We start from the raw sequence: 27500 nt of genomic DNA, 5'->3' as shown, positions 1-27500 counted from the left end.
TAGTCCTGGAGTCCCGGGATCGAGTCCCGCGTCGGGCTCCTGGCATGGAGCCTGCTTCTCTCTCTGCCTGTGTCTCTGCCTCTCTCTTCCTCTCTCTCTTTCTCTGTCTATCATGAATATATAAATAAAAAAAAATCTTTAAAAAAAATTCATCTAGACCCAAAATCTCAAGAGTACCAAAGCTGAGAAATCCTGAGATAGATGTTCATTGCATCATTGATTAAAATTTAAAACAAACAAACAAACAAACAAACAGAAAACTTGTAAATAACCTGAATGTCCATCACTTGGGAAATGGTTAAATAAACTTTAGCACATTATTTCCATGGAATATTATGCCGATATTAATAAGAGTCAGGTGGCTTTATGTGTACGGATTGGAAAATTGTCCCTGGCGTATTTTTAAATGGGAAAACAAATGCACAACGTAGTTTTGGTTGAAATAAATTAATATCTGCTTTTAGTGATATTAAAGAATTTTGTAGGCATGATAATGGTATTGTGACTATGTTTTCAATAGAAGTCTTTTTTTTTTCGAGAGAGAGAAAGATGCATACTGAAATGTTTATAGATGAAAGCATATTATGGTTGGGATTCGCTTCCAACTTCTGGGAGGGGAAAAGTAGATGGGGTAAAAATGGGATAGAATTGGCCACAAGTCAGTGGTTATTAGGGCTGCATAATGGGCAGAGGAGTTTCACTGGATGAGCCTGGATATTTTTGTGTATGTTTAGACTTTGTCATAATATGAAGTTGCTACACACACACCCATACATAAATGCGTTGAAGAAAATCTGGTAGGAAATGATAGACCCTGACCCCTTTAAGGATGTGACTGACCTGCTTTTGACTCCATCCAGTTGACTGTAACTTAGGCACCTGGTCACAGTCTAGCCGCAGAGGAGGCTGGGAAATTCTCTCTGGGTGGCTGTGTGCCCTGCTAAGAATCAGGAATTCTTTTATTGTCTAAGAAGGTGAGAAGAGAAAGAATACTGGGGGCCACCTAACAAACTCTGCCAAGGGATACCCCAAAGTGTGAATGATGGTTGGCCAGACCAGTGGCAGGGTGAGGGAGGACTCTATCTTTTTGTGTTATACGTCTATTCCACTCTCTTACCATCAGCACATATTGCTTTTTCTTTTGTAAAAGGAATTAAATATAAAAAATGCTGTTGCTGAGCAGTGCGTGAATGATTCTTGTATATGACACTGAGACCGGAAGGCCCTTCATATTCATTTACCTGCCTTCTATCACTGACTAGCGCCAATTACAATTCCTGAATTAAGTGCTAAAGATGCAGCAGTGAAGAAGACAAAGTCCCCCTTCCTTGGAAGGTGAACAAATAAATATACATGTTATAAGATAGTGATCAGAATTATAAAGATGAGAGGTGCCTGGGTGGCTCAGTCTGTTAAGCATCTCCCTTCGGCTCAGGTTATGATCCTGGGGTCCTAGGATCAAGCCCTGCTCAGGAGGGAGCCTGCTTCTCCCTTTCCCTCTTCCCTCCCCACCCCGCTCATGCTTGCTCTGTGTGTCTCTCTCTCAAATAAGTAAAATATTAAAAAAAAAAAAAAAAGAACTGTAAAGATGAATATAGACAGGTCAGAAGATATAAGGTGGGGGGTGTGGTTGGAAAGCTGGAGGAATGGGTTTGATAATATGATCAGGGAAGCACTTCTGATGAGGTGACACTTGAGAGAGAAAACACGTAAATGAAGTAAGAAACGAGTCAGGAAAAAATCTGGGGAAGAGGATTTGTGGTAGAAGGAACAGCATGTGCAAAACCATGAGGTGGGAACCAAGTCACTAGTCCTGAATAATAGCAAAAGGGGTAGCATCCCTGCAGGAGAGGGGGTTGAGCAGAACTTCCAGGATGTACAGCTGGAGGGGTGCTAGGGCCAACGTGGTGTGGGGCCTTGGATCAAGTGGATATTAAGCTGTGTAGGTATTACTCTGAGCCATTATGGCCAAAAGATGTTTTTCCTAATTGTTTTCAATTATTTTCAAAATGTAGGAAAACATCCCATGGAGACAATGTAATGTGATGGAATTTGATATTTATACCTTGTGGCCGTCATTAACTGTGTGACCTGCGGCCATTTACTTAACTCATTGGCCCTGTCTTCACCTGTAAGGGTGGAGAAGAGACTTCACTCTGGTTCCTCTTCTGTTCTGAGAACTTCACAAGTGGCAAGTCATTCATCCTCAAAAAGCCCTAAGCCAAGGGGACCATTTGTATTGTCATTTGACAGGTGAGAAACATGAGGCAGGGAGGCCAAGCGAGATCCCATATCACCAGTAAGTGGCAGAGCTGGGGTTTGAACCCAAGCATCCGGGCACCCAAGGTGACCTGCTTTGTCACCCCACTGTTCCAGGTTCCCACTGGCTTTGCCCACTTCGTGGGCCAGTTGGGGAAATGCAGTGAAGAAAAATTTGTGTCAGCAATTTGCAAGAATATGGATGCTAAACAAATGTGTTAATATTATTGTAATGGTCTTCTCACTCTTCTTTAAAAATATTTTTTTTAATTTTGAAACTCTTAATGAAATAATAAGTTAAGGCCATGAGCATTAGTGGGATGAAGCCATCAGATCAAAGGTTTATGGGGAATTTCATAATGGCAGAAGCGGACCTGCTGATGACCTCTACTGGTACTAGTAGGAAGGAGAGACCCTGGACATCACAGGAGAGACCCCTCGGATGTGAGGTCGCAGAAAGAACTCAGCACCACTCTTAAGCATTACTGCTCCCCCCATTAATCTGAACCTCATATTTTAAACCTCATATTTTAAAGAGAATATGTGGGAAATTTGGTAGAAAGAGAAATAAGTTAACAATGCCATCAGGAAGCAAAAGGAAAAGTCTAGGACATGAGATACTCTACAAGACAACTACCTTAGTTTCCTTAACATATCAGTATAAAAAGGAGTGGGGAGGGGGCTCCTGGGTGGCTCAGCGGTTGAGCATCTGCGTTTGGGCTCCTTGCAGGGAGTCTGCTTCTCCCTCTGCCTGTGCCTCTGCCTCTCTCTTTCTGTGTCTCCAGTGAATGAATGAATGAATGAATGAATGAATGAATGAATGAATAAATAAATAGAATGAATAAATAAATAAATAAATAAATAAATAAAATCAGTCTTGGGGTTAAAAAAAAAAGGAGGAGGGAGGAGGAACTCTGGGTGGCTCAGTCAGTGAAGCGTCTGCCTTTGGCTCAGGTCCTGATCTCAGGGTTCTGGGATGGAGCCCTGCGTTAGGCTCCCTGCTTAATAGGGAGTTTGCTGCTTCTCCCTCTGCCTCTCCCTGACCTCTGACTCATGCGCTTGTTCTCTCTCTCTCTCTCTCTCTCTCAAATAAATAAAATGTTAAAAGAAAGGGGGGGTGTTATTCTAAATTGAAAAAATTTAAGAGACATAATAAACAGTGTGGGCTTTGTTTAAATCTTGAATCTTTTTGTTTTTTTTTTTGTAATTGAAGTATAGTTAACAGAATATTATTTTAGTTTTATGGTGTGCAACGTAGTGATTTCACAATTACATACCTCACAAAATGTCCACTACGATACATGTAGTCCCCATCTGTCACCATACAACGTTATTAGAGTTATGATTGACTGTGTTCTCTATGCTGCACTTTTCATCCCCATTTATTTTATAAATAAATAAATATATTTATTTATTTATTTTATAACTATAATTTATTTCATTATTTCATTATTTATTTATTTATTTATTTATTTCTTATTTATTTTATAACTGAAGTTTATATTTGGGATCCCTTTTAACCTATTTCACCTATCCCACTACCCTGGATCCTAAATCTTACAAACCAACCTTAAAAGGGCACGTGGAAACAGTCGGGAAGATTGGGTATGGACTGTTTTCAAAAGGCATGAGGAATTACTGTGAATTTTGTTGATGTCATAATAGAAGTGTCCAAAATTTTTAATGAAGTATAGCAGAGAGAAGAGACTTCAAGTCTGAATTTGCTTTAATGCCATCACCGAAGAGAAAAATAAATCAAAAAGCTTAGGAGAGGCACATGCGATAAAATCTTGAAAAATGTTGAATCTGATAGGTGCTGGGCGATTTATTTTACTATTCTGTCTGCTTTTGCAAAGGTTTGGGATTTTTCATAAAACAGACTTCTAGCCCTTACCATGAAACCATCTTATTAAAAGAAAGGGAGGGGGGAGAAACCTCACTGTACAAAATGGCATAAAATTGAGCCAACCTCAAAACACAAAGAAAAACATCTTAAAAACTTACGAATTAGTGCATGGCCCCCTCAATTTCAGGGTAACGATGTAATTAGAGACCAGTCATTAGGGAAGCTTACTGTTAAGACATCTGCTGCTGTCCGTGGCAGATGGCAGGAGAGGAGAACATTCGGAGTCAGTCTTCCTGGCTTTAAATCCATCACTCCCACTTACAGTTGATTTTAGGCAAGCGACTTAAACTTCCTGCCCTCACTTTTCTTATCTATGAAGTGGGATCTTCATTCTGCTGATCTCACAGGGACTGTGGGGGAAATGAAGTGAGCTCAAATACAGAACACACAAAACCGTGTCTGGCTGCTAGACAGCATGTGAATTATTACTATTTTTCAGCTTCCTCGGGGCCCAAATAAGGATTTGGGTAAAATGAAGATATTCTAAAATTCAGTGTTTAGCATTCGATTTCTGCAGTGTGTCTCTCCCACCCATTCCCCTTCACTCAAATTAAAATGAGTCTGTAGCATCAGAACACATCTCTCGATGATCCAGTGTGTGTCTGGGTCATTGCAATGCTCTGTGGTTGGGTGAACAAAAGAGAGAAGAACCGTGATGCTGGTGTGGTGTCTGCTGAGGGTGAGGACTACATACTCTAAACCAGCCTGCCTCCTGGGGGGACCCTGGGGCTCCTCATGGCCTCCAGGCATTTGATGTTCTCCAGCCATCACTGGCTCCCTTACAGTAGGCCTTCCCTTACAGTAGGAGTCATTTGCTATTTTACTTTGTGCCTTGTTTTGTTGGTTGTGGGTTGGGGCTTTTTTTTTTTTTTTATGGCTCCGCATGAGAAATATTCTATAAAGCTTTGCATTTTGCTCCAGGGCTTTGCTGAACCACGCCTGAAATCAGCAGAGCGTGTGTGGTCCTGTCTTAATCTGTCACCGCACATTGGGTGCTTTTTTGAAGGCTGTCCCTTATGAGCTTAGTAAATGTTGGGAAACGCATTATAAAATGCAGCCATCTGAACTTGAATCATGCTAATGCTGGGGGTGGGGTGGGGATCCAATCTCAAGAAGTCATATACTGTACGATTCAATTTAATGACATTCTCGGGGCACCTGGGTGGCTCAGTCAGTTGAGTGCCTGCCTTCAGCTCAGGTCATGATCCCGGGGTCCTGGGATTGAGCCCTGGGTCAGGCTCCCTGCTCAGCAGGGAGTCTGCTTCTCCCTCTCCTTCTGCCTCTACCCCCCTACTTGTTCGTTCTCTCTCTCACTCTCTCAAATGAATAAATAAAACCTTAAAAAAATAACATTCTCAAAATGATATTTCAGAGATGGAGAACAGATTCATGATTGCCAAGGGGTTAAGGGTGTTTGGGGACCCCGGGGATGAGGGCAGGCATGCCCCATGAAGGGATGGCACAAGTTGAGATCTTTGTGGTGATGGAATAGTCCACTGTCTTGATTACAGCGGAGGTTATATGCATCTCCGTGTGTGATAAAATGACAGTGAGCTACACACACACACACACACACACAGCAGCAGTGCCAACTTCTGGGGTTTGCTGTGGTCCTGGAGTTATGTAAGATGTACTTTCAGTTGGGGAAAATCAAGTGAAGGGTACCTAGGACCTCTCTGTACTGTATTTTGCAACTTCTTATAAATCTATAATGATCTCAAAATAAAAAAAAGTTAAAAAAATAAAAAGATCCCATGGATAGCAAAACTGGATTACAAAAACAATGTGTCCCTTGTTTTCACATGCTATCAGGAACGACGGACACGTCGTAAAACTATCCCATCAACCATTTTTATTCTGCACCAAGTTCATATGGTTGAGAATTTATCGAGCACGAGTGAGAGACCTTGTTCTGGGACCAAATGCCAGACCCAGACTGGTTTTCCTTTCTGACACACAGCTCCCTAGAACTTCATCTGCTCGGCTGAGCAGTGGTGCACTAGAGGCAGGTTTCTGAAATTGCTTATGTCTTCCTAAGAGAGTTTTGGCTAAAAAGCTCTCAGATCAGGGAGTAGAAACCATGCAAAGTGTGAAAATGAGACATGGCCATTGGGAATATAAATTGGATCAGTCACCCCAAGGGGCAATTTGCAAATGTCCTATACAAAAAAAAAAAAATTTTTTTTGTCCTTTACAGTTTTAAAGTTAGACCTAGCAGTTTTACTCCCAGAGAACTACATGCATGTGCCTTCAGGAAGGCCTGTCCCAGGCAGCCTGACCTTTAGTTATAAAAACAAAACTTAAGAAACCTGAGGACTGTCCAGAATAACTGCAGTGTAGACGTCCCTAGGAAGCCTATGCAGTGGTTAAAAAGAATAGATCTTTGTGTCATAATATTGAATGAACATCAAGCTATTTTTTTTTAGAGTAAAAAAAAAAAGTCCTGGAACAGGATGCACACATCAATGATAATGGATAAAACAATACTCTGTATATTTTTAAGGAAATACGCAGGTATTTGTATTTTTGACTAAGAAAAGGTCTGCACAGCTATTCATCCTATTAGTCATTACGGCTACAGCTGGTGGGTGATCGTGGCCAAAGGCAATTTGTTTTTGTTTTCTGTTTTTTGTTTTGTCTTGTTTTGTTTTGTTTTGCGATTTGAATTTTATCTGAAATTTTAAAGTGTATTTGCAAAAGTTGTGAGATATTACCTGGTCATTCAAATTTTCTCTTAAAAGAAGGTAATACAGGTACCTTCTCAGCAGGACACGCCTCTGTGCAATGATGCAATGTATGTCCCAGCTATTTGGGGTCACTCACTGATGAATTCCAGCTAAGACTGGATCCAAATTCCCACTCTAGAATGTGGGCTTCATTCCTGTGGGCGGGGATCTTGTCTGATCCAACAGTGTACCCCCAGTTCCTAGAACAGTTCCTGGCCTTCCAAGAAAAGGTGAAATAAATGACTAAATGAATAGCCACCTTTCTTTTTTGATAAGCAAGGTAAATAGAGTCAGTGAGTCTTAACGATTGGCAGCCTGACTCAATGAATGAACCGGTGAATGAATTTAGCCCCCATGGTGCCCTACTTCATTGGCCTTCTCTCTAGCCTTTGCAGAGGGGACTGATGCCTCTTGTTCGTCTGGGGAGAGGGTTCCCTAAGTATCCTTACACCTACCCCTACAACTTCTGTTAAGTGACACCTTCCCCACCATAAGGGAGACAGGCTAGGAGGGAGATGTGGACAGGAGGAAGGGCTTGTCACCTCCCCGGGGCAGCATGTGGGGTTTTTTCCTGTGGATGTTGAAGTTGGCCACAGTGACAGCATCCACAGATTTCACTGATTAAACCTACAGTTCATTCCTATTCTACCTTTCACACAGAACACCAAGGATGTGGTGCACACATACCAGAATGGGGGGGGGGGGGTCACAGTCTTCTAAGACTGTGCTACTCGGAGGACCCACACAGCCACCAGCTTCAGGTAGACACCTCCCATGGTTCACGGATAGTAAAAAAGAGCATCTCTTCTCTAATGGTCTATCTTGGGCCTCCCATTGGCCCCATTGGCTCAGGGATGGTGGTCACTTGAGGGGTAGGAGATGCTAATTGGCAAGCTCAAGGCCTACTGTGGTGTCAGCCTCACCCCTCACCGACACCACATAGGCAGAGAGTGGGGGAGATGCAGTTCCCCAAGAAAAGAAAACATGCTCTTGCAACAAGACCGGATCAAAATGCCAGGAGCCCCACTGCTCCTGCCCTGCCCCCGCTCCTCTTCCATGTTGTCACTCTGGACATTTCCATGTTCTCCTCCTGCTTTTGAATCTCAAAGCAGGACCACCAGAATTATTTTGCAGTGTATACATGTATCAGATCATCTCATCGTTCCCCTTAGACTTACACATCGATAATGCTGGGAAAAAACTTAAGAGGGGAGCAAGCAGGACTGCCAAGGGCATGACAGCCAGGCAGAGCTTAATAGTATAACAACTGTAGTTCACAAACACCTTGTGTTATTGGGCTAGGAGCCTTTGGGCCACTTCTCCCTTCTGGGATGGTCTGGGGAGCTGGAGCATCCAGCGTCCATGTACTGCTGACCATGTCCTACTGTATGTAGGCCTAATGCTGGAAAGAAGAATAAACCTGGGTTTTCAAACTCAGTGCCTACAGGAGCCCAGCATACGGCATCTGGGGTAGTGACGGTGGCAGCGACTGGCAGTGTTTGGCATGGATACCAGACATTCAATTAGTATTAACTGAATGAATACATCTATTCATAAAGCAGTTCGTTCATTATACAAGAAATATTTATTTTTTTTAAAGATTTTATTTATTTGAGCAAAAGAGAGAGCACAAGTGGGGGAAGGAGCAGAGGGAGAAGTAGACAGCCGGGAGAGCAGAGCCCAGCACAGGGCTTGATCCCAGGATCCGGATATCATGTCCTGAGCTGAGGTCAGATGCTCAACCAACTGAGACACCCAGGCACCCCTACAGAAAATATTTATTAAACAGCCATCAAAGGCCAGGTCCTACAGGAGATTTGGGGAATGTAATGGTGGACAAAACAGACAAAATCCTTGCCTGGTAAGGAAGACATGGAAATTCAGTAACATCCAAACACCCACACAAAAATTAGGTGACTGATGTGTAGAGAGGGACATGGCCCTGTAGAGCCTGGCTCAGGGAAATGGCCCCTTCTTAAGGAGAGGACCTGGGGAGACCATGGTAGCTGAGGCCTCTGAAGGGTGAGTGGGAAGGAATGGTGTTCCAGGTAGAAAGAACAGCATGGGCAAAGGCCTCATGACAGAAGAGAGTGTGGAGTGAGAGAAAGGCCAGCATGCCAGAATGAGACCTCCTTTGCAGGGAAGCCAAATCAGTGCTGTGTTCTAAAGCCTGTCACATTCTAACAACAGTCTGAGGTTATAAGCAAGGATGTGATGAGGAAGGCAGGTTCAGGTTTATGCTGTCAGGAGCTCCTGAGGCTGATGCCCAGAGAACAAACTGGAGGGAGGCCAGAGTGACCCCAGAGAGGCGGGCACAGAGGCCATGGTGGCTGTTTAGGGCAGAGATGGTGGTGGCTTGGCCCAGGCAATGCCCATGGAAGTGGAAAGCAGCCTGTGCATCCCATGGATGTTTCCAAGGTGGACTTAACAACACCTGGTGATGGACTGAATGTGAGAGCTGAAGCAGAGCAAGGAGTGGGGAACAGTCCTGGGGTTCTGGTGTGAGCAACTGCCTCCTCACCCCAGATGAGGGAGACTGGGGCAGAGTCAAGTTTGAGATTAGCCGATGTGTTTTGAATGAAATGAAATGAAATGAAATGAAATGAAATGAAATGAAATGAAATGGGGGGAGTGGAGGCAGCCAGAAACATCCAGGTTCGGGCCACAGCTCTTGTCTATCCAGAAGCCTGTGATTGCTATTGGCAGGTTTGGATTTGTAAGCCCTTGAAAGATGCTGGGAATTGGCCCTCTCTGAAGTCCCCTTGGCCGACTGGCCATCTGTCCTCTCCATCCAGCAGGCAGGGCCACTGTTCTCAGCCAAGGTAGCCAGGGCACTCCGGGGGTGTGGAAAGGTGAGCCACCAACCCGCCTGGGACCCTCCATCTGCTTTTGATCCTTCACAGCCTTTGAAGTCACCCCTACCCCCCACCCTCCAGCTGTCATCTCTTGGGCTCCTCCAGCAGCCCCATGCTCCCCCAGTGCTTCTCAGTCCCCGGGGAAAGGGGTGGTGACAAGGGTAACAAATGGTGCAAGCCGCTGGCAGCAGCAGGCCAAAGAGAAGGCCAGAGGGCGGGGGCTTTTGAATGCCTCTTTCTTCCCACTTCTCTTGGTCTGGTTCTGAAGCAGCAGGGGTATCGGGGTTTTGCAACAATGCAATGGGGGAAAATTTTTTTTTTGTAAATGAATCCCATGCCTTTGCTTCCTTTCCCTGCCTTCATGAAAGAGAAGCTCAGTCTTTCTCCTCCCCCCCCAGACTCTGTTAAGACTGTCTGATTTCTGTCTTCCCTCCCCTGCAAAGAGAATAAGCTGTTCTCCTATTTCAGGTAATTGTGAGCAGGGGAGAAGGGGAAGAATGTGAATGAGGGAAGCCTCCCCACCAACTGCATGAGAATTCAAATCTGCTCATCAAACTACAATAGGAACCAGTGGTTTCTAGATGATCCTCATGACAGTTCCTAGTATCTATCTAGAATGAAAGTAATTCGTGTCTTTTGTCTGCATGAATACTTTCTCTCACTTAATCTGCACATAACCTGCTGGGGAAGGTACTATTATTTTCTCCAATCTTACAGATGAGGCTCAGAGAAGTTACATAACTCGCCCAAGGTCATACAACTGATAAGACACATAGCTGGAATTGGAACCCAGGTAGCAGATGACAGAGCCAGAGCTCTGACCAGGTGGCTTAGTGGATATTGGAGCTGGATGGGCCCCAGGTTCCATTTCTGACCCAGTTTCACTTAGAAGCTGTGGTTAAGAGCACAGACCTGTCCCTGATGAACAAGGATGCAGAAATCCTCAACAGAGTATTAGCAAATCAAATTCAGGAATACATTAAAAGTATCATTCATCATGGTCAAGTAAGATTTAATCTAGGAATGCAGAGGTAATTCAGTATTCACTGATCAATCAATGTGATATATTGAGGAAAGATAACAACCATATAATCATCTCGATAGATGCAGTAAAAGCACTTAGCAAAATTCAACATCCACTCATGATAAAAACTCTCAAAAAAGGTAGGTTTAGAGGGTACATACCTCAAAATAATAAAGGCTATATGTGAAAAACCCACAGCTAACATCATATTCATTGGTGGAAAACTGAAAGCTTTTCCTCTAAGATGAGGAACAAGACAAAGATGTCCACTGTTGTTACTTTTATTCAACACTGTACTGAAAGTCCTAGTCATAGAAGTCAGACAAAAAAAAAAAGAAATGGAAAAGAAGAAAGAACATAAAGAAGAAGTAAAACTGTCACTTTTGCAGATAACATGACACTGTACAAAAACCCTGAAGACTCCACAAAAAAACTTAGAACTCATAAATGAATTCAGTGAAGTTGCAGAAAACAAAATTAATATGCAGAAATCTGTTGTATTTCTATACATCAATAATAAGTAGCAGAAAGAACACTTTTAAAAACTGTCTCATTTACAATTGCACCAAAAGGATTCAAATACCTAGGAATAAATTTAACCAAGGAAGTAAAAGACCTATACTCTAAAAATTATAAGACATTGATGAAAGAAATTGAAGATGAAGCAAATGGAAAGACATACCATACTCATGGACTGGAAGAATTAGTATTGTTAAAATGTTCATACTACCCAAAGCAATCTACAGATTCAATGAGATATCACCTCACACCAGTCCGGATGACTAGTATCAAAAAGATAAGAAATTCCCAGCAGCAGGCAGGGGGAGGCAGGAGCTACTGCTGAATAAAACCTGAATAACTTTGAAAAAAAAAAAAGACAAGAAATAACAAGTGTTGGCAAGGACGTGGACAAAGTGGAACCCTCATGTATGTTGGTGGAATGTAAATTGGTGCAACCACTGTGGAAAACAGTATAAAGTTCCTCAAAAAATTAAATAGTAATATCATATGATCTAGTAATTTCACTAGTGGATATCTACCCAAAGAAAATGAAAACACTAATTTGAAAAGATCTATGCACTACTATGTTTGTTGCAGCATTATTAACAATAGTCAATATATGGAAGCAATCCAAGTGCCCATCAATAAATGAATGGATAAAGACACACACACATACACACACACATACACACACACACACACACAAATATTATTCGGCCATAAAAAGGAATGAAATCTTGCCATTCTTGTCATGAATGGACCCAGAAGGTATCATGCTAAGTGAATAAGTCAGACACAGAAAGACAAATAACATGTGATTTCATTTATACATAAAATCTAAAACACAAAACCAACAAAAGCAAAACAGACTCCTTTTTAAAATATCTTTATTTATTTATTCATGAGAGACACAGAGAGAGAGACAGAGACCTAGGCAGAGGGAGAAGCAGGCTCCCCGTGGGGAGCCTGATACAGGACTTGATCCCAGGACCCGAGCCAAAGGCTCAACCACTGAGCCACCCAGGTGCCCCCAGACTCTTAAATACAGAGAACAAATGTGGTTGCCAGAGGGGAGGTGGGTGGAGAGATGGGCAAAATTAGGTAAAGGAGATTAAGGGGTACCATCTTGTAGTTATAAAATAAATGTCACAAAGATGAAAAGTGCAGCATACAAAATATAGCCAATAATATTTTACTAGTATTATGACAGATGGTGACTACGTTCATCCTAGTGAGCACTGAGTAATGTAAAGAATTGCTGAATCACTATGTTGTATACTTTAATATGACATCGTATGTCAACTGTACCTCAATAATAATTAACTGGTTAATTAAAATATAGCACAGACCTCAGAGCCAGACCACCTGGTTGTGAATTTGGTTCCACCACTAACTAGCAGGTCACAACCTCAGTCTCTTTATCTCTACCCACCTCAGAGGATTAAAGAAGGCAATATATGCAAAGAGCTCTTGGCCCTACTACACTAAATGCTCTTCAAGTGTTAATTATTTTTAATTCTATTATCTGTAAAATGAGCACTATAATCAGGGCCAGGTTAAGACTTTCAGAGGCCTCAGAACACCAAAGACATCAGCAGCCTCCCTCCTCTGCTGACTCATGTAATTCAATAATAAAACAACATGACCCATAAAACCCAAATCTGAAACTCACCATGTGCTGAAATTTTTACTTCTTTTCAGGTCCTCATGGCAGAACAGGATGAGTTCACCAAACAAGAATGATTCATGTTTCCTTGGTGCTTATGCTGTGCCCAGACCTAAACTTGTATTCAGTCGACCTGTTGGGAAATAGAGGGCGGTCCAATATATCTCCCAGGGTGTTTGAGAGAATTGAGAGAGGTGATGTAAAAACAATGGGGGAAATTGCCTGGCAATGGTGCTTGAGAAATGGGAACTATGATTAGAATATTTGGAAGGGTTTTTCTCACTGAACTGCTCACACTTCTGTACTTTGTGGTTAATAGTTTGCTTCTGCGAGATAGCAGTACCTGTAAGCTCTAGCTGGCAACAAGAAAGAACAATTGTCAGGGTCCTGTTGACTTTGTGAGAACTAACATTTCTATTGCTTTGGCTTTGTTGGTGATACTTAACTTGTTTTCCTCCAAAGGAGGACGTGTTTGGATTGCTGTAGGTATGTTTGAAGTTTAGATCTTGAATTACCTAACAAAGATCTAGATTCTTTTATCCCTTTTTAGAGTCAATACCATGCAAATTAGTTTTGGGAAGGACAAACTTCCCAATTGTTATATCTTCATTCTTTTATCTTTGCAGTATGTTCCTCCAGATCTGCAGTGATGGTTTTTATTTTCATGTCTATTTGAAATTAGGTCAGTTTTCTTTTGTTTGGTATTTGCATCATGTGGATTTTTACAATTTTTTGCTATGAGTGTTGGTGTGTCTTTATATTTAAAAGGGATATCTTGTACGTAATAAGCATGCAGTTTTTAAATCCAGTCTTGTAATATTTTCTCTTTTAGTAAGAGTATTTATTCTGTAAGGTAAATGGACATTAAATGTTTATATTTAATGTAATGAATACGTTAATTAGTTTACATTTAATGTAATTATTGATAAATTTGAGTTTAAATCTATTATTTTTTTCTATCTGTTCCATCTCTTTTTTGTTTTTTTTCCTGCTGTCTTGCTTTCTTTTGGATTCATCGAGGACTTTCAGTTTTCTTCTCTATTAACTTGTTGGTATTCTTTAAGAATTACTCTAAAGATTATGGCATGTATCCTTACACATCTTAAAGTTTGCTATAAATTAGTACTCGTATCACTTCCAGGAAAATGCAAGGTCCTTATTCATTTATCCAGTTCTTATTTACATATTTATCTTCTTATGTTGTTCTCCATCCTTTGCCAAATTTGTATACTTCCAGAACATTGTTTTGTAGTGCAAGTCTACTGGTGACAAATAATCTTAATTTTGGCTTGTTTCATTTTTGTCCTCATTTTTGAAGGGTTTTTTGCAGGCATAGAATTATATGTTAGCAGATGAAATTCCTTTTTTTTTTTTTTTTGCTTTCCATCATACTTGCAGAGAAGTCTTATTATTCCTTCTTTAAAGATAATTTGTTTTTTATTCACCATCTGGCTGCTTTTAAGATAATATATTCTCACACGTGTGCAGTTTGACTTTGATATACCCAGGAGTGTTTTTCTCTGTATTTATTTTTCTTCTGATTTGTAGAACTTCCTGATTGCACTGACTTGTTGTCTTTATCAGTCTTAAAATTTTCTGTCAGTTTTTTGTTAAATATTGTTTCTGATTTGTTTTCTCTTTTCTCTCCTTCTGTGGCCCCTTTTACATGTATGCTAGATCATTTCTCCATGTCCCATATTTCATTTATGCATTTTTTAACCTATTTTATTTTCTAACCATCCTTCTGAGATTTGTCTACTGACTTGTCTTCCAGTTCATTAATCTTTTCTTTTGCTACCTCAAATCTGTGGTTCAACTGCTCTTTTGAGCTCTGAATTTCAATTACTGTATTTTTCAGTTTTAGAATTTGATTTTTTCTTAATATTCTAGTTCTCTAGTAGTATTCCCCATTTAAGTCTCTTTTCTTGATCATATTCTACAGGTAGCTGGGGAGTCTATAACTCCAATATCTAAATCTTATTACATATTTGGTTTTTGATCATTTGGTCTTATCTCCTTGCATGCCTGATAAGTTTTATTAAGTGCTAAACATTGTATATGGAAAATTGTAGAAACTCTGGAAAGTAACACCTTCCCCAAAAGAAAAGTTACTTTTCTTCTGCCAGGTGGTGATAGTAGATGTGAGTCACTTTGGTCCGATAAGGGATTATTTATTGGATGACGAATCAGGATCTATTTGGTTTGCCCATACTCTAAGGGAGTAACCTTTCAGGAGTCTCAATTAAAAGCCTGGTGTGTTTACCAAGAATTCTCATCTTTGATGGACCAATTTTCGCTTCCCTAGTACTGGGAGATTGCCAGAAGCTCTGCTTCATTTCTTATCTTCTTAGCTACCTCCCTGTGCTTGGCTTCTCTGACTCTCACCCCACCCAGCTTAGGTATCACCAAACTCCTCAAAGATTATAATTGTCAGCAATGTCAGACTCACGCCTCTGTGGTTCTCATAGCTCTAGGATCTTTGCTCCTTGGGTTCTAGCTGCCTTAGTAGCCAGTTGTTGTCTCCCCAGCTCAATAAGGTTGGAAAACCCTAAGCTGTTCTTTTTTTCTTCTGTGCTTAAAAATTGGCAGATGTTTTGAGGGGAAAAGTGGCAAAAGTTAGATGGGACTCAGTCCATATCTCATCTCTCTGGGATCTTGGGCACTCAAGCCCTCCCTTAGTTGCTGTCTGATACCTTAAAACAATGTTTTACAGCTTTAATTTTGTATTGTGTTAGTAAGATTGAACCAAAATTACAAACTATTCCATCATAGCTGGGAGGTGAACTCAGTTGAAGAGTTTACTACATACTAGGAAAAATGGGTTATTTTTATTTTTTCCAGTATTGGAGAAAAATGCAACTCTAAACCATATGAAAAGGAAGATTCCAGGTAAATTAAAGACTTATGCATGAAAGTTAAAATTCTAAGCGAATATGGAAATATAAGCAAATTAAAATATAGACACATTTTAATATCCTAGGCTTAGGGAACTAATTTCACACCTAGAAAAAATACTGGGAAAATATATAAGAAATGTTTTGTTCTCCAAGATACCATAAATAAAACAGATGAAAAGAAATTTATAGCATCTAAGCCCAGCAGTGAACTAATATCTAGACTCTACAAGGCACTCCAGCAAATTAGCAAGAAAAGACAAAAAAAAAAAAGGAAAAATGGACAAAGATAAAAGATATAAATAAACAGTTCCCAGAAACTCACATGTTCCACAATTATGTGACTATGTGCTCAAACTCACTAGTAATCATAGAAATACAAAGTAAAACAACTATGATATCGCTTCCACCCATCAATTTGACAAAGCTTAGATAGCTGGACAACTAGAATACTTCTATACTTTTTTAAAGTAAGCTCCACGCCCAGTGTGGAGCCCAAGGCAGGGCTTGAAGTCACAACCCTGAGATCAAGACTTGAGCCAAGACCAAGAGTCACTTACCTGACTGCGCCACCCCAGTGCCCCTGACTTATGCAGTTCTGATAGAGATCTCGATTAGCACAGGAATTATGAGGAACAGTCAAGTTCAGTTTACATACGCCCAATGAGAGAAATCATCCTTGCAAATATATATATTTTAAGAATCTGTGTGTGTGTGTAAACACACATATATAGATACATTTTATATACATTTAATGAAGATGTTCCTTGCAGCATTGTTTATAGTAGCTGAGAGATGAAGGCTTCCTGGCTGTTTAACACTAGGGCAATACATAAATATAATAGGGTGAATACACAGTATGGAATTCTAACTATAAGCTAGATGACTGTTCAGCAATATGTACATATTATAAAATCACAGTGCAGCCTAGAAAGAAAAAGCCTAATAAACAGGACAAGATCTCATGCACAGCAGTATTCACATAAAGTAAAACACAAGTCACACATAAAACAATACATCCTCATTTTATAAGGAGACATATTCATATATTTAATACATTAGAGTCACTGTCTAGGATAGGGTGGAAAAATGAGAATAAATGGGAAATTTTAAAAATTTTATTTGAAGAAGCTAATCGCTCAATTACAGATTTTCTCCTTCCCCCTCTCCCTTCCAACTTTTTTTTCCCCTCCCACTCTTCTGCAGATGTTAATAGGATGACAGAATGAATAAGATTCTGTGTCAGGTGTTGTGGGGGAAATAAAGGTGATTTCCACGATGGCTTGGCCTTCAGGGATGTTAGGCAAAAGTCTAAGGTGAACATACCAAAAGCTTTAGTAGCAATACTCTGTCCCAGAATTAGAACTCACAAGCCCCTTCTTGCTCTGGGCTCCTCAGGATGACAGCACCACTCAACAAAATAAATAAGCAATGCGACCGAGGCCAGAAGTCACAGTGCTGCTTTTTCCCCTGTCAGGCAAATGTTTACCAGCTGACATAAAGATATAAACACTAGAAGCTTAGTTGCGTGGAATTCTCTCATCAGATTAAAAAGTGTATATAAAGTACTTCCGATGTGTAAGTGATTTTTTTTTAATTATTAAGTGTTTCAGGGACACAAAGATGTGTGGTAGCCACATAACAGTGGTATGCCACTGCCCTGCTTACAAACTAAAACAAGAGTTGGCAAACTTTTTCTGCCAATTCTTAAATATTTTCAGCTTTGTGGGTCATTGTCACACGTACTGTACTCAGAAGGTGCAGAGTGAAAGGAGCCCCAGACAGTCCAGCCAACCAGTGAGCAGGACCATGTCTTGAGAAAATTTTACTTACGGACAGAGAAGTTTTCCCGGGTCATGAAACATTATCCTTCCTTTGATTTGTTTTCAACCATTTAAAAATGTGAAAGGGTGCTTGGGTGGCTCACTTGGTTAAGCATCTGACTCTTGATTTCAGCTCAGGTCATGATCTCAGGATGGTGGGATCGAGCCCCACGTCAGGCTCCATGCCTAGCATGGAGCCTGTTTGAGATTCTCTCTTTCCCTCTGCCCCCCACACCCTTTCTCTAAAATAAATAAGTAATTAATTGAAAAATGTGAAAGCTAATCTTAACATACAGATCACATGAAAAGATGGATGGGCCACAGTTTGTGTCAACCCCTGAGTGTAAAAAAAAAAAAAAAAAAACCCTGAGTGTAAAATGTTACAAACTCAGTTAAAGTCCCCCCGCCATTTGGAAGTACCACTTCCCAAAGTGCATTTCCCCCACCATCCCAAGTTAGCCATTCTCTGAAACTGGTGTTTTTCATCCCGTATGTACCATTATCTGTATAGTGCGTGTGTGCCTATCCCTAAACAGTGTACAATATTGATTTATATGCTTTGCACTTCCCAGAAATGATGTCATATTTTGGGTACCCTTCTACCTCTTTGCTCAGGACTTCGTCTGTCCATCATGCTGTGTGTGGAGCCCAGCTTGGTCTTTTTCACTCCTGTATGATATTCCGCCTGTAGTTACGCTTTCTCTGGGAGTACGTGGGCATTTAGGTCGCTGCCCACAAAGGCCTTTCCCTACACATACCACCCATTTTCATCCTTATCATGGCCTTTCCTGGGAGTACTTTGAGAATCCCATTGTCCAGATGAGCATGCTTTTGACTTAGAGCAGTTTGGTAACTTTCTGAAGGTAGTGAGGGGCAAAACTGACATCTGAATCCATGACCTTTCCATGAGGAAATTCGAGTTTATAACCACTTTGCCATCGGTGGGTATGTTGGATTTTATTGAAGTAATGAGAACAGATCCTCCCAACAATGACCTTGCAATACTGATGTGCTTAGCCTTTCTCTGAGGACACCTTGACCCAGTACCAAACATTATTGCTCGTAGTTTAGCCCTTTGGAAGCCGCCAGGTACGGTGTGATGAACGTGAACCAGAAACCTCATTTCCTAACCACAATGGGTAGGAATTTAGGAGGAATAAATATCATCATCGTGCAGGGACTGAACAGTTTTCTATTTAAAAAATAATGAGAAAGACCCAGGAGACTTGTCCCATGCTTTCCCCGCCCCCCATAACGTTTTATCAAAGTCACAAGTAATTGGGGAACTAGTGTTTTCTTCCTTGGTGGGGACCAAAGTGATGGGCTGTGGAGTCTGGTCGCCAAGAGGGATTTGTTAAATATTACGGATGCTTTTGGAGCCTCTGTCCGTCTGTCTGTCCAAGTAACACCATGTCTGTTTTCCCCTCGAAACTGCAGTCAACCCCTTTTGCTTCCTCTGCCTCTGCTTCTGGAAACCCAAACTCTCCCTCTCCGCCTGTCTCTCCCTTCCTCTGCTGGGAAGGCTCCCTAGCTCGCTCCAGCTCATTCCGATGACATTTCAAAGAGACCAGAATATATTTTTTCTAATGGCAAAATACCGTACGAAGGAAGGGAAAGTTTTAATCAAGTGGGTGTATTCTCCGGAGGGGCCCAAGTACTTCATTTTAATTCCTCATTTCCCTTTGATGAAAAGTTTAGTGCATTTTTATTATGTAGAATTTATAAGACGGCTGGGTTTAGGTAATCAGCTTTAATATTTATACTCTTAGGGAAAGAAATAGGAATCATTAGTAAGCATGCATAATTAATGAATAAATTACATTTCCCTTTGTTTTCTTCCAGGTACAAGGAAATGCTAGAACTGGTGATCTCACCCAGCCTCACTGTCAACAGCGATCGTCCGGGTAAATTGAAGCTTAACCGTCCCGCCGCCGATGTCCGGACTCTGAGTGACGTAGAAGGTAGGCCTCCCGGCGTGAGTTTCGGTGGCCGTCCCGCTCGCCCCGCGCCACTTAGTAAGGGACCGACAGCCTTCGACGCGTGTCCTTTCGCAAGTACAGTGTATGAGTTTCTCCTCCCGCCACCGGGACTGTCGCCTCCGGACCCAACACTTTGGCGTGTGCGTTGCTAACAGTTCTGTGTGGTCATGAGAAGTGCAAGTGCAAGTGTGCTCGGTGGTGTTCTGACCTTGCTGGCTGCAGAAATGCGGACACCTGTGCGCACGATGGTTTCGGGCGCGTCCCCGGGCCCGGCCCGGGGTGTGTCCCCAGGGTCGCGGCTGCAGCTCCCGGGCTGTGCCTCAGCACCCGGCCCGCCGCTGTGGAGCATCCAGGCGGGCGTCTTGTTTACCAAGGTCTGAGGCTGGGACAAGAACTCGTCTGCCTTTTGCTTTCAGGTTGGGTTAGAGTCAAGGAAGCAGAGGAGAGTTAAGCTGTTTAAAAAATTACTGGCAAATGATGCAGCCGAACTAGTTTTCGCTAGAACAATCCCAGCTATTGTTTGCTCTGTTTGGGATCTGTCAGCCTTCCTGGGAGAGCTGGGAGTTAGCAGAAGGCATTAAGCTATTATGTTTAACCATTGGGCTTAACCCTTTAGTTGGCCGGCCTTGGGATTTGCCGCTGGTGTCCTGGGACCCCCGCCGTCTCTCCCTCACCGTCTATGTTCGATGCCAACTCACAGGACACAAATGCTACATAACTGTCGGGAAAAAACCAGAGACTTGTAGTCTAGTCAAATATAGCATCGCAAGGAATTTGCTTTTAAGCAAATTGAAACTCCAGGCTACCGGGAATAATTCTTGCCATCACCAGGACAGTGACATTTCCCTTGTGCGCTGGTGATGAAGCCGAGACAAGCCTACTGAAAGTACCACCAAGAGGGTCCGGGCCCCCCCACCAAACCACATGCTAGAGAACACACCCTTGTTCGTCTTGACACTTTGGAGTGTCCGTGTAAACCACCCTGGGCTCTCGGAGAAGTTGAGACAGTTTATTAAGCCCTGTTCAAAAACAGTCATTTTCTTCTTTGTGCGTAGAGGCACTGCTTAACCTAGGGCTTCGTTTCGAAGCCAAGAGAGCTAGGAGGAGGTGGAGGCTGCCGGGTGAGGAAGATCCCAGTCTGAATCCCTGCCCCACTGCTTCCCAGCCAGATAGCCTCCAGCTATTGTTTCACCTTTTGAGCCTCTATTTTCTCACCTGTCAAATGGGGGCATAGTCACGACCGGCTTCATAGGGTGCTGACTGCTGCCTGGCACGCCGTGGAGGTATAGCGGTTAACTGTGGTATAGCGGTTAAGCTGATTATTCCATGGCCATTCTCCTGTAAATCAAATAACCACAGTGAGTGTAAAACCATGGTTGCAAACTGGCAGCTCACAGCCAAGGCCGGTCCTCATGTATGCCTTTGTTTGGTTTACACACGGTACTTTAAATAAAAATGAGCTTGTAAAAATCAGGAGCATTCACATAAAAATCTGGATTTCTAGTTGCTCTTAAAATGCTACACGCTTTGGAGACACTAGGCCCACATTCCCACTTGGCTGCCACTAGTGGGAGCTGAGGAGCAGCTGTCCCTTAGATGGGTCCCGGCCACTTCCTTTTGTCCTTAATTTTTGTGAGCATATACTTTGTGCCAGGCACTGTGGCAAGCAGTGTAACTGTAGATTACCTCTCCTCCTCCTCTGTCACCAGCAGAGCAAACATATGGCACTTGCTGTGTGCCAGGCATGAATGGACCCATTCACTGAATCCCCACACCCCCAAGAAGTAGGCACTGTCGTCAATCTTTGTGTTACAGATGAGGGAACTAAGGCAGAAAGAGGTCAAGAGATCGTGAGATAGCTTGATGGAGATGACATAGTTCTGTTACAGCCAGAATTTGAATCTTGGTAGTCTAACTCTGAAGTGTGTTCTAATCAGCACACTATAATGTTTCTCATTGAATTACTATATCCCAATAGGCTGGGAGCCCATCTTACAGATGTGTAAGTAGAGGCACAGGGGCGTTAAATATTGAGTAAGCAGCCTAAAGACACACCCAGGTGCTCTGGCTCTAGAGTCCCCACTTCTAAACTTTAGAATCGCCTTCTACCAAGCCCTTGAGAGTCCTCAGACCCCAAGTATTTGTCCCCTACAGTGGTAGCACCCACAAACGCACCATCTCTCTCCTTTTTTGGTGACATGGAACAGTCTGCAGCCTTTCCGCTGCCCTGGAGCCAGCTGGCAGCCAAGGTGAAGGCTTTGGGGCTGAGTGTTGGGGTGAAGAGCGGTTGCTCCCAAATTCAGAGCAGGGTCAGTTATACACACACACACACACACACACACACACACACACACACACACACTTTTCTTTCTCTTGAGATGGGCAGTGAGCTCCCAGGCTCTGCAGGGAACATTTCACCAAAACTCTAGCCTCTAGTGCCAGATTGGTCAGCTGCCCTTCCAGCCTGGCCTCCTGGGCCCTTCTGTGACAAAGTCATTTTTGAGTGACTGCAAAGGGCCAGATCCAAGGAAATCCCAGGGTGAGGCATGAGCCATGGAGCCTACATTCAGGAGGATTCTGGAGAGAATGTGAAACCAAGAAATCCCCTGGTGGCTCCCACTGCATTCATGGCTGTGCCTCTTACCACCTGTGAGTCCCTGGCCTAGTCACCCAACCTCTTTTGAGTTTATTTGCCTCATCTCTTAAAGGGAAATTTCAGGGAGCTTTCAGAATTGTTATGAGGATGAAATAATTAAAACATGGAGAGGACTTAGCATTTCTCAAAAAGTGTAGAATAAGGTCTAATTGCCTTGCCCTCAGCCACCAGACCTGCCTCGTCTGTCCCTGCCAGCCTCTCACAGTCGGCTCCTCCTCATCCCTTTTGCTCAATAGACCCAGCCCCGGCCTTGTTTCATTTGCTGTACCCCAGGAGTGTGATTCTGCCCTCGGGGCCTTGGCACTTGCTGTTCCCTTGGCCTGGACCAGTCTCCCCCGGCTGGAGGACCATCCCTCAGCCCCCGGTTCTCACCAGAGAGGTCTTACCCCATCAAAAGTAACTGTTCATTCACTCATGCAATAGGTGTGTTTAGTCAGCCGCGTGCCCAGCATTGTGTTAAGCCCTGGAAAGTCAACATACAAAAGCCCCTGCCCTCCTGGAGCACCTACGCTAGGTGGCTGGCAGGCAAGAGGCTGGTAATAGTGAACAAGCAAAAAGTACAGAGCATGTCAGACAGTGGTATGTGCTGGGGGGTGGCGCAGGGAGCAGGGAAGGGGAAGGCAGGGCTGTGGGGATGTCCCTGGGAAGGTTATGCTTGAGTAAAGACTGTAAGGACATAAGGGAGGGCGTTTGTGTCTATGCAGAAGAATAAGCTCATGGGCAGAGGAAACAACAAGTGCAAAGGCTCTGGGGCAGCAGGATTCCCCAGAGCACCTGAGGAGCAATAAGGAGGCTAGTGCGGCTGGAGCCCGGTGAGTCAGGGGCCATCGGGGAGAGGAGGGCAGAACCATGGCCAGGCTCAGACCTCACCCGGCCTTGAGAGCCACTGCAAGGACCCTGGCTCCTGCCCTGAGTGAGATGGGAGCAGAGGAGGAGACATCTGACCTGCATATTGACAGGACCCCATGGGCCATCCATGAGAACGACTGGGAGTGGGGACCCAATGGAGGCCCATAGACCAGCAAGGGAGGCACGAGAGTGACCCAGGTGAGAGGTGTTGGGGCCTTGGACCAGGGCCAGGGGCAGGGGTCAGATTCCAGACCAGAGCTGAGGGTCGGGCCTACAGAACACCGACCCTCACTGTCTTGTGCCCTATTTTCTTCACCACTGTACTTTCTATCAGAAGGTACAAGCTTGTTCACCTGTCGTTTACGGGGCTCCCAGCTAGGCTGTCAGCTCAGAAGGCCCACCTGGCCCACCTCAGCTACCTGTGTTCCCCCCTGCAAGAGCAGCATGTGACACCTTGCAGAAATCCTCCCAATGAGTGAGGACAGAAGACAGAGCGCTCCCCACTGGCGGCCCCAAAGGCTTTCACACCTCCTGGCCCTGGCCACTCTGCACGCCCTGCCTGAGTGCCCTGCCTTTTCCTGTTTCTCCGTGACACACCAGTGTCTGCTCACCAGCTAACACATAAACACACGATCCATACAAAGACTGGCAACATTGAGGCTGCATCTACCCAAGCTCCCCTCTTCCCTGGAAATAACCACTATACCCTGTTCTGTGTGTGTTAAGACCCTCTTGTAAGCAGTCACATTTGTATCAATGAGTATTCGTGTGACTTAGGTGTGTACATTTTTATATACTTAAAAATGTATGTTTACTGTAGACATTATGGTATCGCTGGAAAAAAAATCTAAACACAATAGCTGTCGCATAAGACATATTTGCTCTAACTTGGTCTGCTCGTTCAGGACACATTAAGTAATGATTTGCCTCTTTTTTACATAACCGAATAACACACTCACAAGTGACTCTGCCCCAGTTCACGAAGCCATCCCCTGTGGATGAACGTGAGTTATCTAATTTTTTACTCTTACAAACAGTGCTACCAGGGGTATCGTCATGCAAGCTGCTGTTTGAACATGTGCCCTGTTTCTCTAGGGAAGATGCTAAGAGGTGGAAGGGCAGCATCGCAGGGCTCCCTTCACCGTCCTTTCTGCCTGGCAAACTGCCCCTCATCCGGTGTGGCCTCTGCCTCATTGTGAAACTTCCCAAGCCCCTCCAGAGAGTTGGTAGTTTCTCATTCACTGCTTCATTTCTGCAGCCATGTGGTCACTGGGTTGTTTGATGCACCTGCCGTGCATGAGGCGCTGGGGACCTGAGAGAGACGCAAACCCACTTACTCCCTGCCTTCAGCGGCTTTGCAGGTCACTTGGCTCTCAGAGGCACTTTTTGCATCTTCCCATGCTCACTGGATCCCACATCCTATAGGGTTTGGGCTCAGCCAAGCCGTGTGTGTGTGTTTCCCAGCTCTGCCAGTTGCTCGCTGTGTGCACTTGACCAAATTCCTCTTCTCCTTGAGCCTGTGTCCTCATCTGGACAATGATGATATGTCTGCTGCATGTGTGTTCAGTGAATTGTTCTAGAATGCCTGCCGTGAGCCGGCACCTGATTTAGGTGGTGGGAATATAATGGTGAACAAGACAGACTAGTTCCTCTCCCAGAGCTTATGTTCTGGTAGAAGAGGCAGGTACTGAATTTTTAAACAAATATGGGATTTCAGATGCTGGTAATTTTTATGAGGAAGTACAGCAAGAATGTGATAGAGTGACCTGCAGGTGGGCCAGTGGTTAGAAAGGCTTTAGCATGATTATGTTAAAGCCTTGCAGAGTGCTTAGAAAACACTAAGTATGGGCTAGCTCTGTGTGCCTCCCTCTGTAATGTGCATAGACTCAGCTGGGGACTTTGTTAAACTGCAGGTTCTGATCCAGCCTAAGAGTCTGCATTTCTAACAAGCTCCCAGGCAATGCTGATGCTTCTGGTTCACCAGCCAGTCTGAGTAGCAAAGTGCCAGCTTCGTGTTTCTCAGATTCTCTTGTGCATCAAAATCACTTTTCAAGTTTTGTTAGCATATAGATGACAGGGCCGTACTCCTAGCATTGCTGATTTGGTAAAGGTTTGCTCTGGGGCCCAAGAATTTGTGTTTCTAACAAGGTCCAGGAAATACTGTTGCTGCTGGCCCAAGGACCACACTTTCAGAATGGGCTTCCTCACTGGTTTAAAACCTGGCTGCACACTGAAATCTCCTGGGAAGTTTAAAAAAAAATGTTTCAGGCTCATGTCCAGATCCCACCCCCAGAGATTCTGATTTAATTGGTCAGAAGTATGACCCAAGCAATGGGATTTTTCTAAAGCTCTCCAGAGAAGCTTATTGTGTACCCAGGATTGAGAACAATTGTTCTAGATGGTGAATTCCTCCAAGACAAGGACAGTTTTTTATTTCTATATATGTATTTAAATTATTGTTCCTGAATAGCACCGAGCTTAGTCTATGACTCATGGGTAGATACTTAAAAATTATTTATGGGGGATAGGTAGATAGATCAATGGATGGAAAGGTAGAGGATGGATGGTTGGACGCAGGATGGATGGGTGGATGGAGGAAGGATGCAGATCATTGGAGGGTAGATGGATGGTTGGGTAAAGGATGGATTGTGAATGAATGGAGGATGGATGGAGAATGGATGTGGATGGGAGGATGGATGGTGGATGGGTGAATGAGTGGGTGGGTGGATGGATGGATCAAGGATGGGAAGATGGATGGATGAGTGGATGGATGTGTAGATGGATGGGTAGATGGATGGGTGGGCAGATGAATACAGCATGGTCTTGAAGAATAACGGATAACTTTAGACTGATACTGGCTTTGAATTCTTAGTAAAGTTTCCTTAATTTCCCCCTGCCTTATTTCCATATCTATAAACTACAGATAATAACTTCCTTGTTAGGTTGTTATGCACGGTGATAGAGGTAAGTCTCCTGCAGTCCTTAGCACAATACTTGGCTTATAGGAACCACTTGAGAAATATTAACTCTCATTCATTGCTATTCAAGGGAAAATTGGATTTGAATTGTATCCCGTCTTCTGGAAGGAGAGGAAAAAAATGTTATAGAACTAAGAAAGCAAAGCTGAATAGAGAAAACTTTTTCATTTAAAACGCAGATACAAAAAAAAAATGCAGACATCTTTTGCAGAAGCCAAGGCTGTCGTTTCATTACATGTTTCTGCTAGAGGTGAGACTGCCCATGGGACAGGTTGGGCTGTCTTCTCTCGGACCTCCTGCACCTCTTCTGCTCCAGGCACGATAGGGTCTAATTTTCAGTCCCTGTTTCACTGGTTCCAGCCTGGAGCTGGCAGGTTTTGATTCATCTCATCCCAGCCAGGCTGAGCTGCCCAGACCTTTGCCCGAGTCCTCACCTGAGGAGGTACAGATCAGCTTCGCCTCTCCCACCCTTCAGCCTCTCCCAGCTGGCTTCTTGGGGGCCTTAGCACCTGGAACAACCTCTACCTGAACAGAACAGAAATCCCACTCTGGGGGGATTGGTGGGGTGTGAAGGAAATCACCAGTCCCGTTTATGTGAGAGGGCACTGACTATTATCAATTATTGAATGCCTTCCCTGTGTAAGGAGCTCTCCCCTCTGGCAATGTCTCTCAGATTCGCACCTTCTCCAGCCACTCTCTGCTCTATGTTGATGTCACCTCTCCTGTGGCATGCTTACTGATTTTTCTTTTATTTTTTTTTTAAGATTTTATTTATTTATGAGAGACAGAGAGAGAGAAAGAGAGAGAGAGAGAGAGAGGCAGAGACACAGGCAGAGGGAAAAGCAGGCTCCATGCAGGGAGCCCGACGTGGGACTCGATCCCGGGACTCCAGGATCACGCCCTGGGCCGAAGGCAGGCGCTAAACCACTGAGCCACCCGGGGATCCCTTTCTGATTTTTCTTTGAAACAATCCCATTTCAATTAATTCATTTTAAAATGACTTAACACTAATCCAGAAATGAAGTTATGCCTTTGATAGTCTTACCATGATTCTAACATGCATTCAAATAAATCGGTGATGATTTAAATAGAAGAGCCTGTATTTATGTGCCCTCTCGAACCCCATACTCTGAGATATGGTGGCCTTGTTCCGTTCAGTCCTAGGAACACCCCTATAAGGGACAGATGCCTTGTTCCCTGTCACATAGCCACTCAACCAGAGCTGAAACTGGGGTTAGCTCTTCTGGACTCCTAATACAGTGCTCTCTCCTGCTGTCACTGTCCCTGGCCCAGAACCCTTTAAACCACCCATACAGAGAACATGAGCTGATTCAGTTTATAGACATGCACCTTTCATAGCAAAGACCTTCCTCAAGACACCTTG

At 43.4% G+C, this 27500-nt stretch overlaps 1 protein-coding gene across 3 annotated transcripts in view; it reads left to right on the top strand.

The window, feature by feature from the left end:
* EYA2 (EYA transcriptional coactivator and phosphatase 2) overlaps positions 1–27500 on the top strand; it is a 263139-nt gene that overhangs the window by 62650 nt on the left and 172989 nt on the right. For 2 of the 3 annotated variants that reach the window (XM_041733545.1, XM_041733542.1), the window contains exon 1: positions 19393–19615. Coding sequence is in view for 2 of the 3 variants with exons in the window: in XM_041733542.1 (XP_041589476.1) it covers positions 19462–19615 (154 nt within the window). In the remaining variant the exon portion in view is untranslated. Of the gene's footprint in view, positions 1–19392; positions 19616–27500 lie in introns of those variants that run through there. The other variant, XM_041733544.1, reaches the window with a different exon arrangement.

The sequence above is a fragment of the Vulpes lagopus genome, chromosome 18 (assembly GCF_018345385.1).
Source record: "Vulpes lagopus strain Blue_001 chromosome 18, ASM1834538v1, whole genome shotgun sequence".
NCBI classification, from domain to species: domain Eukaryota; kingdom Metazoa; phylum Chordata; class Mammalia; order Carnivora; family Canidae; genus Vulpes; species Vulpes lagopus.
The sequence above is the reverse complement of the archived record's forward strand: the minus strand, read 5'-3'. Positions and strand labels throughout refer to the sequence as shown.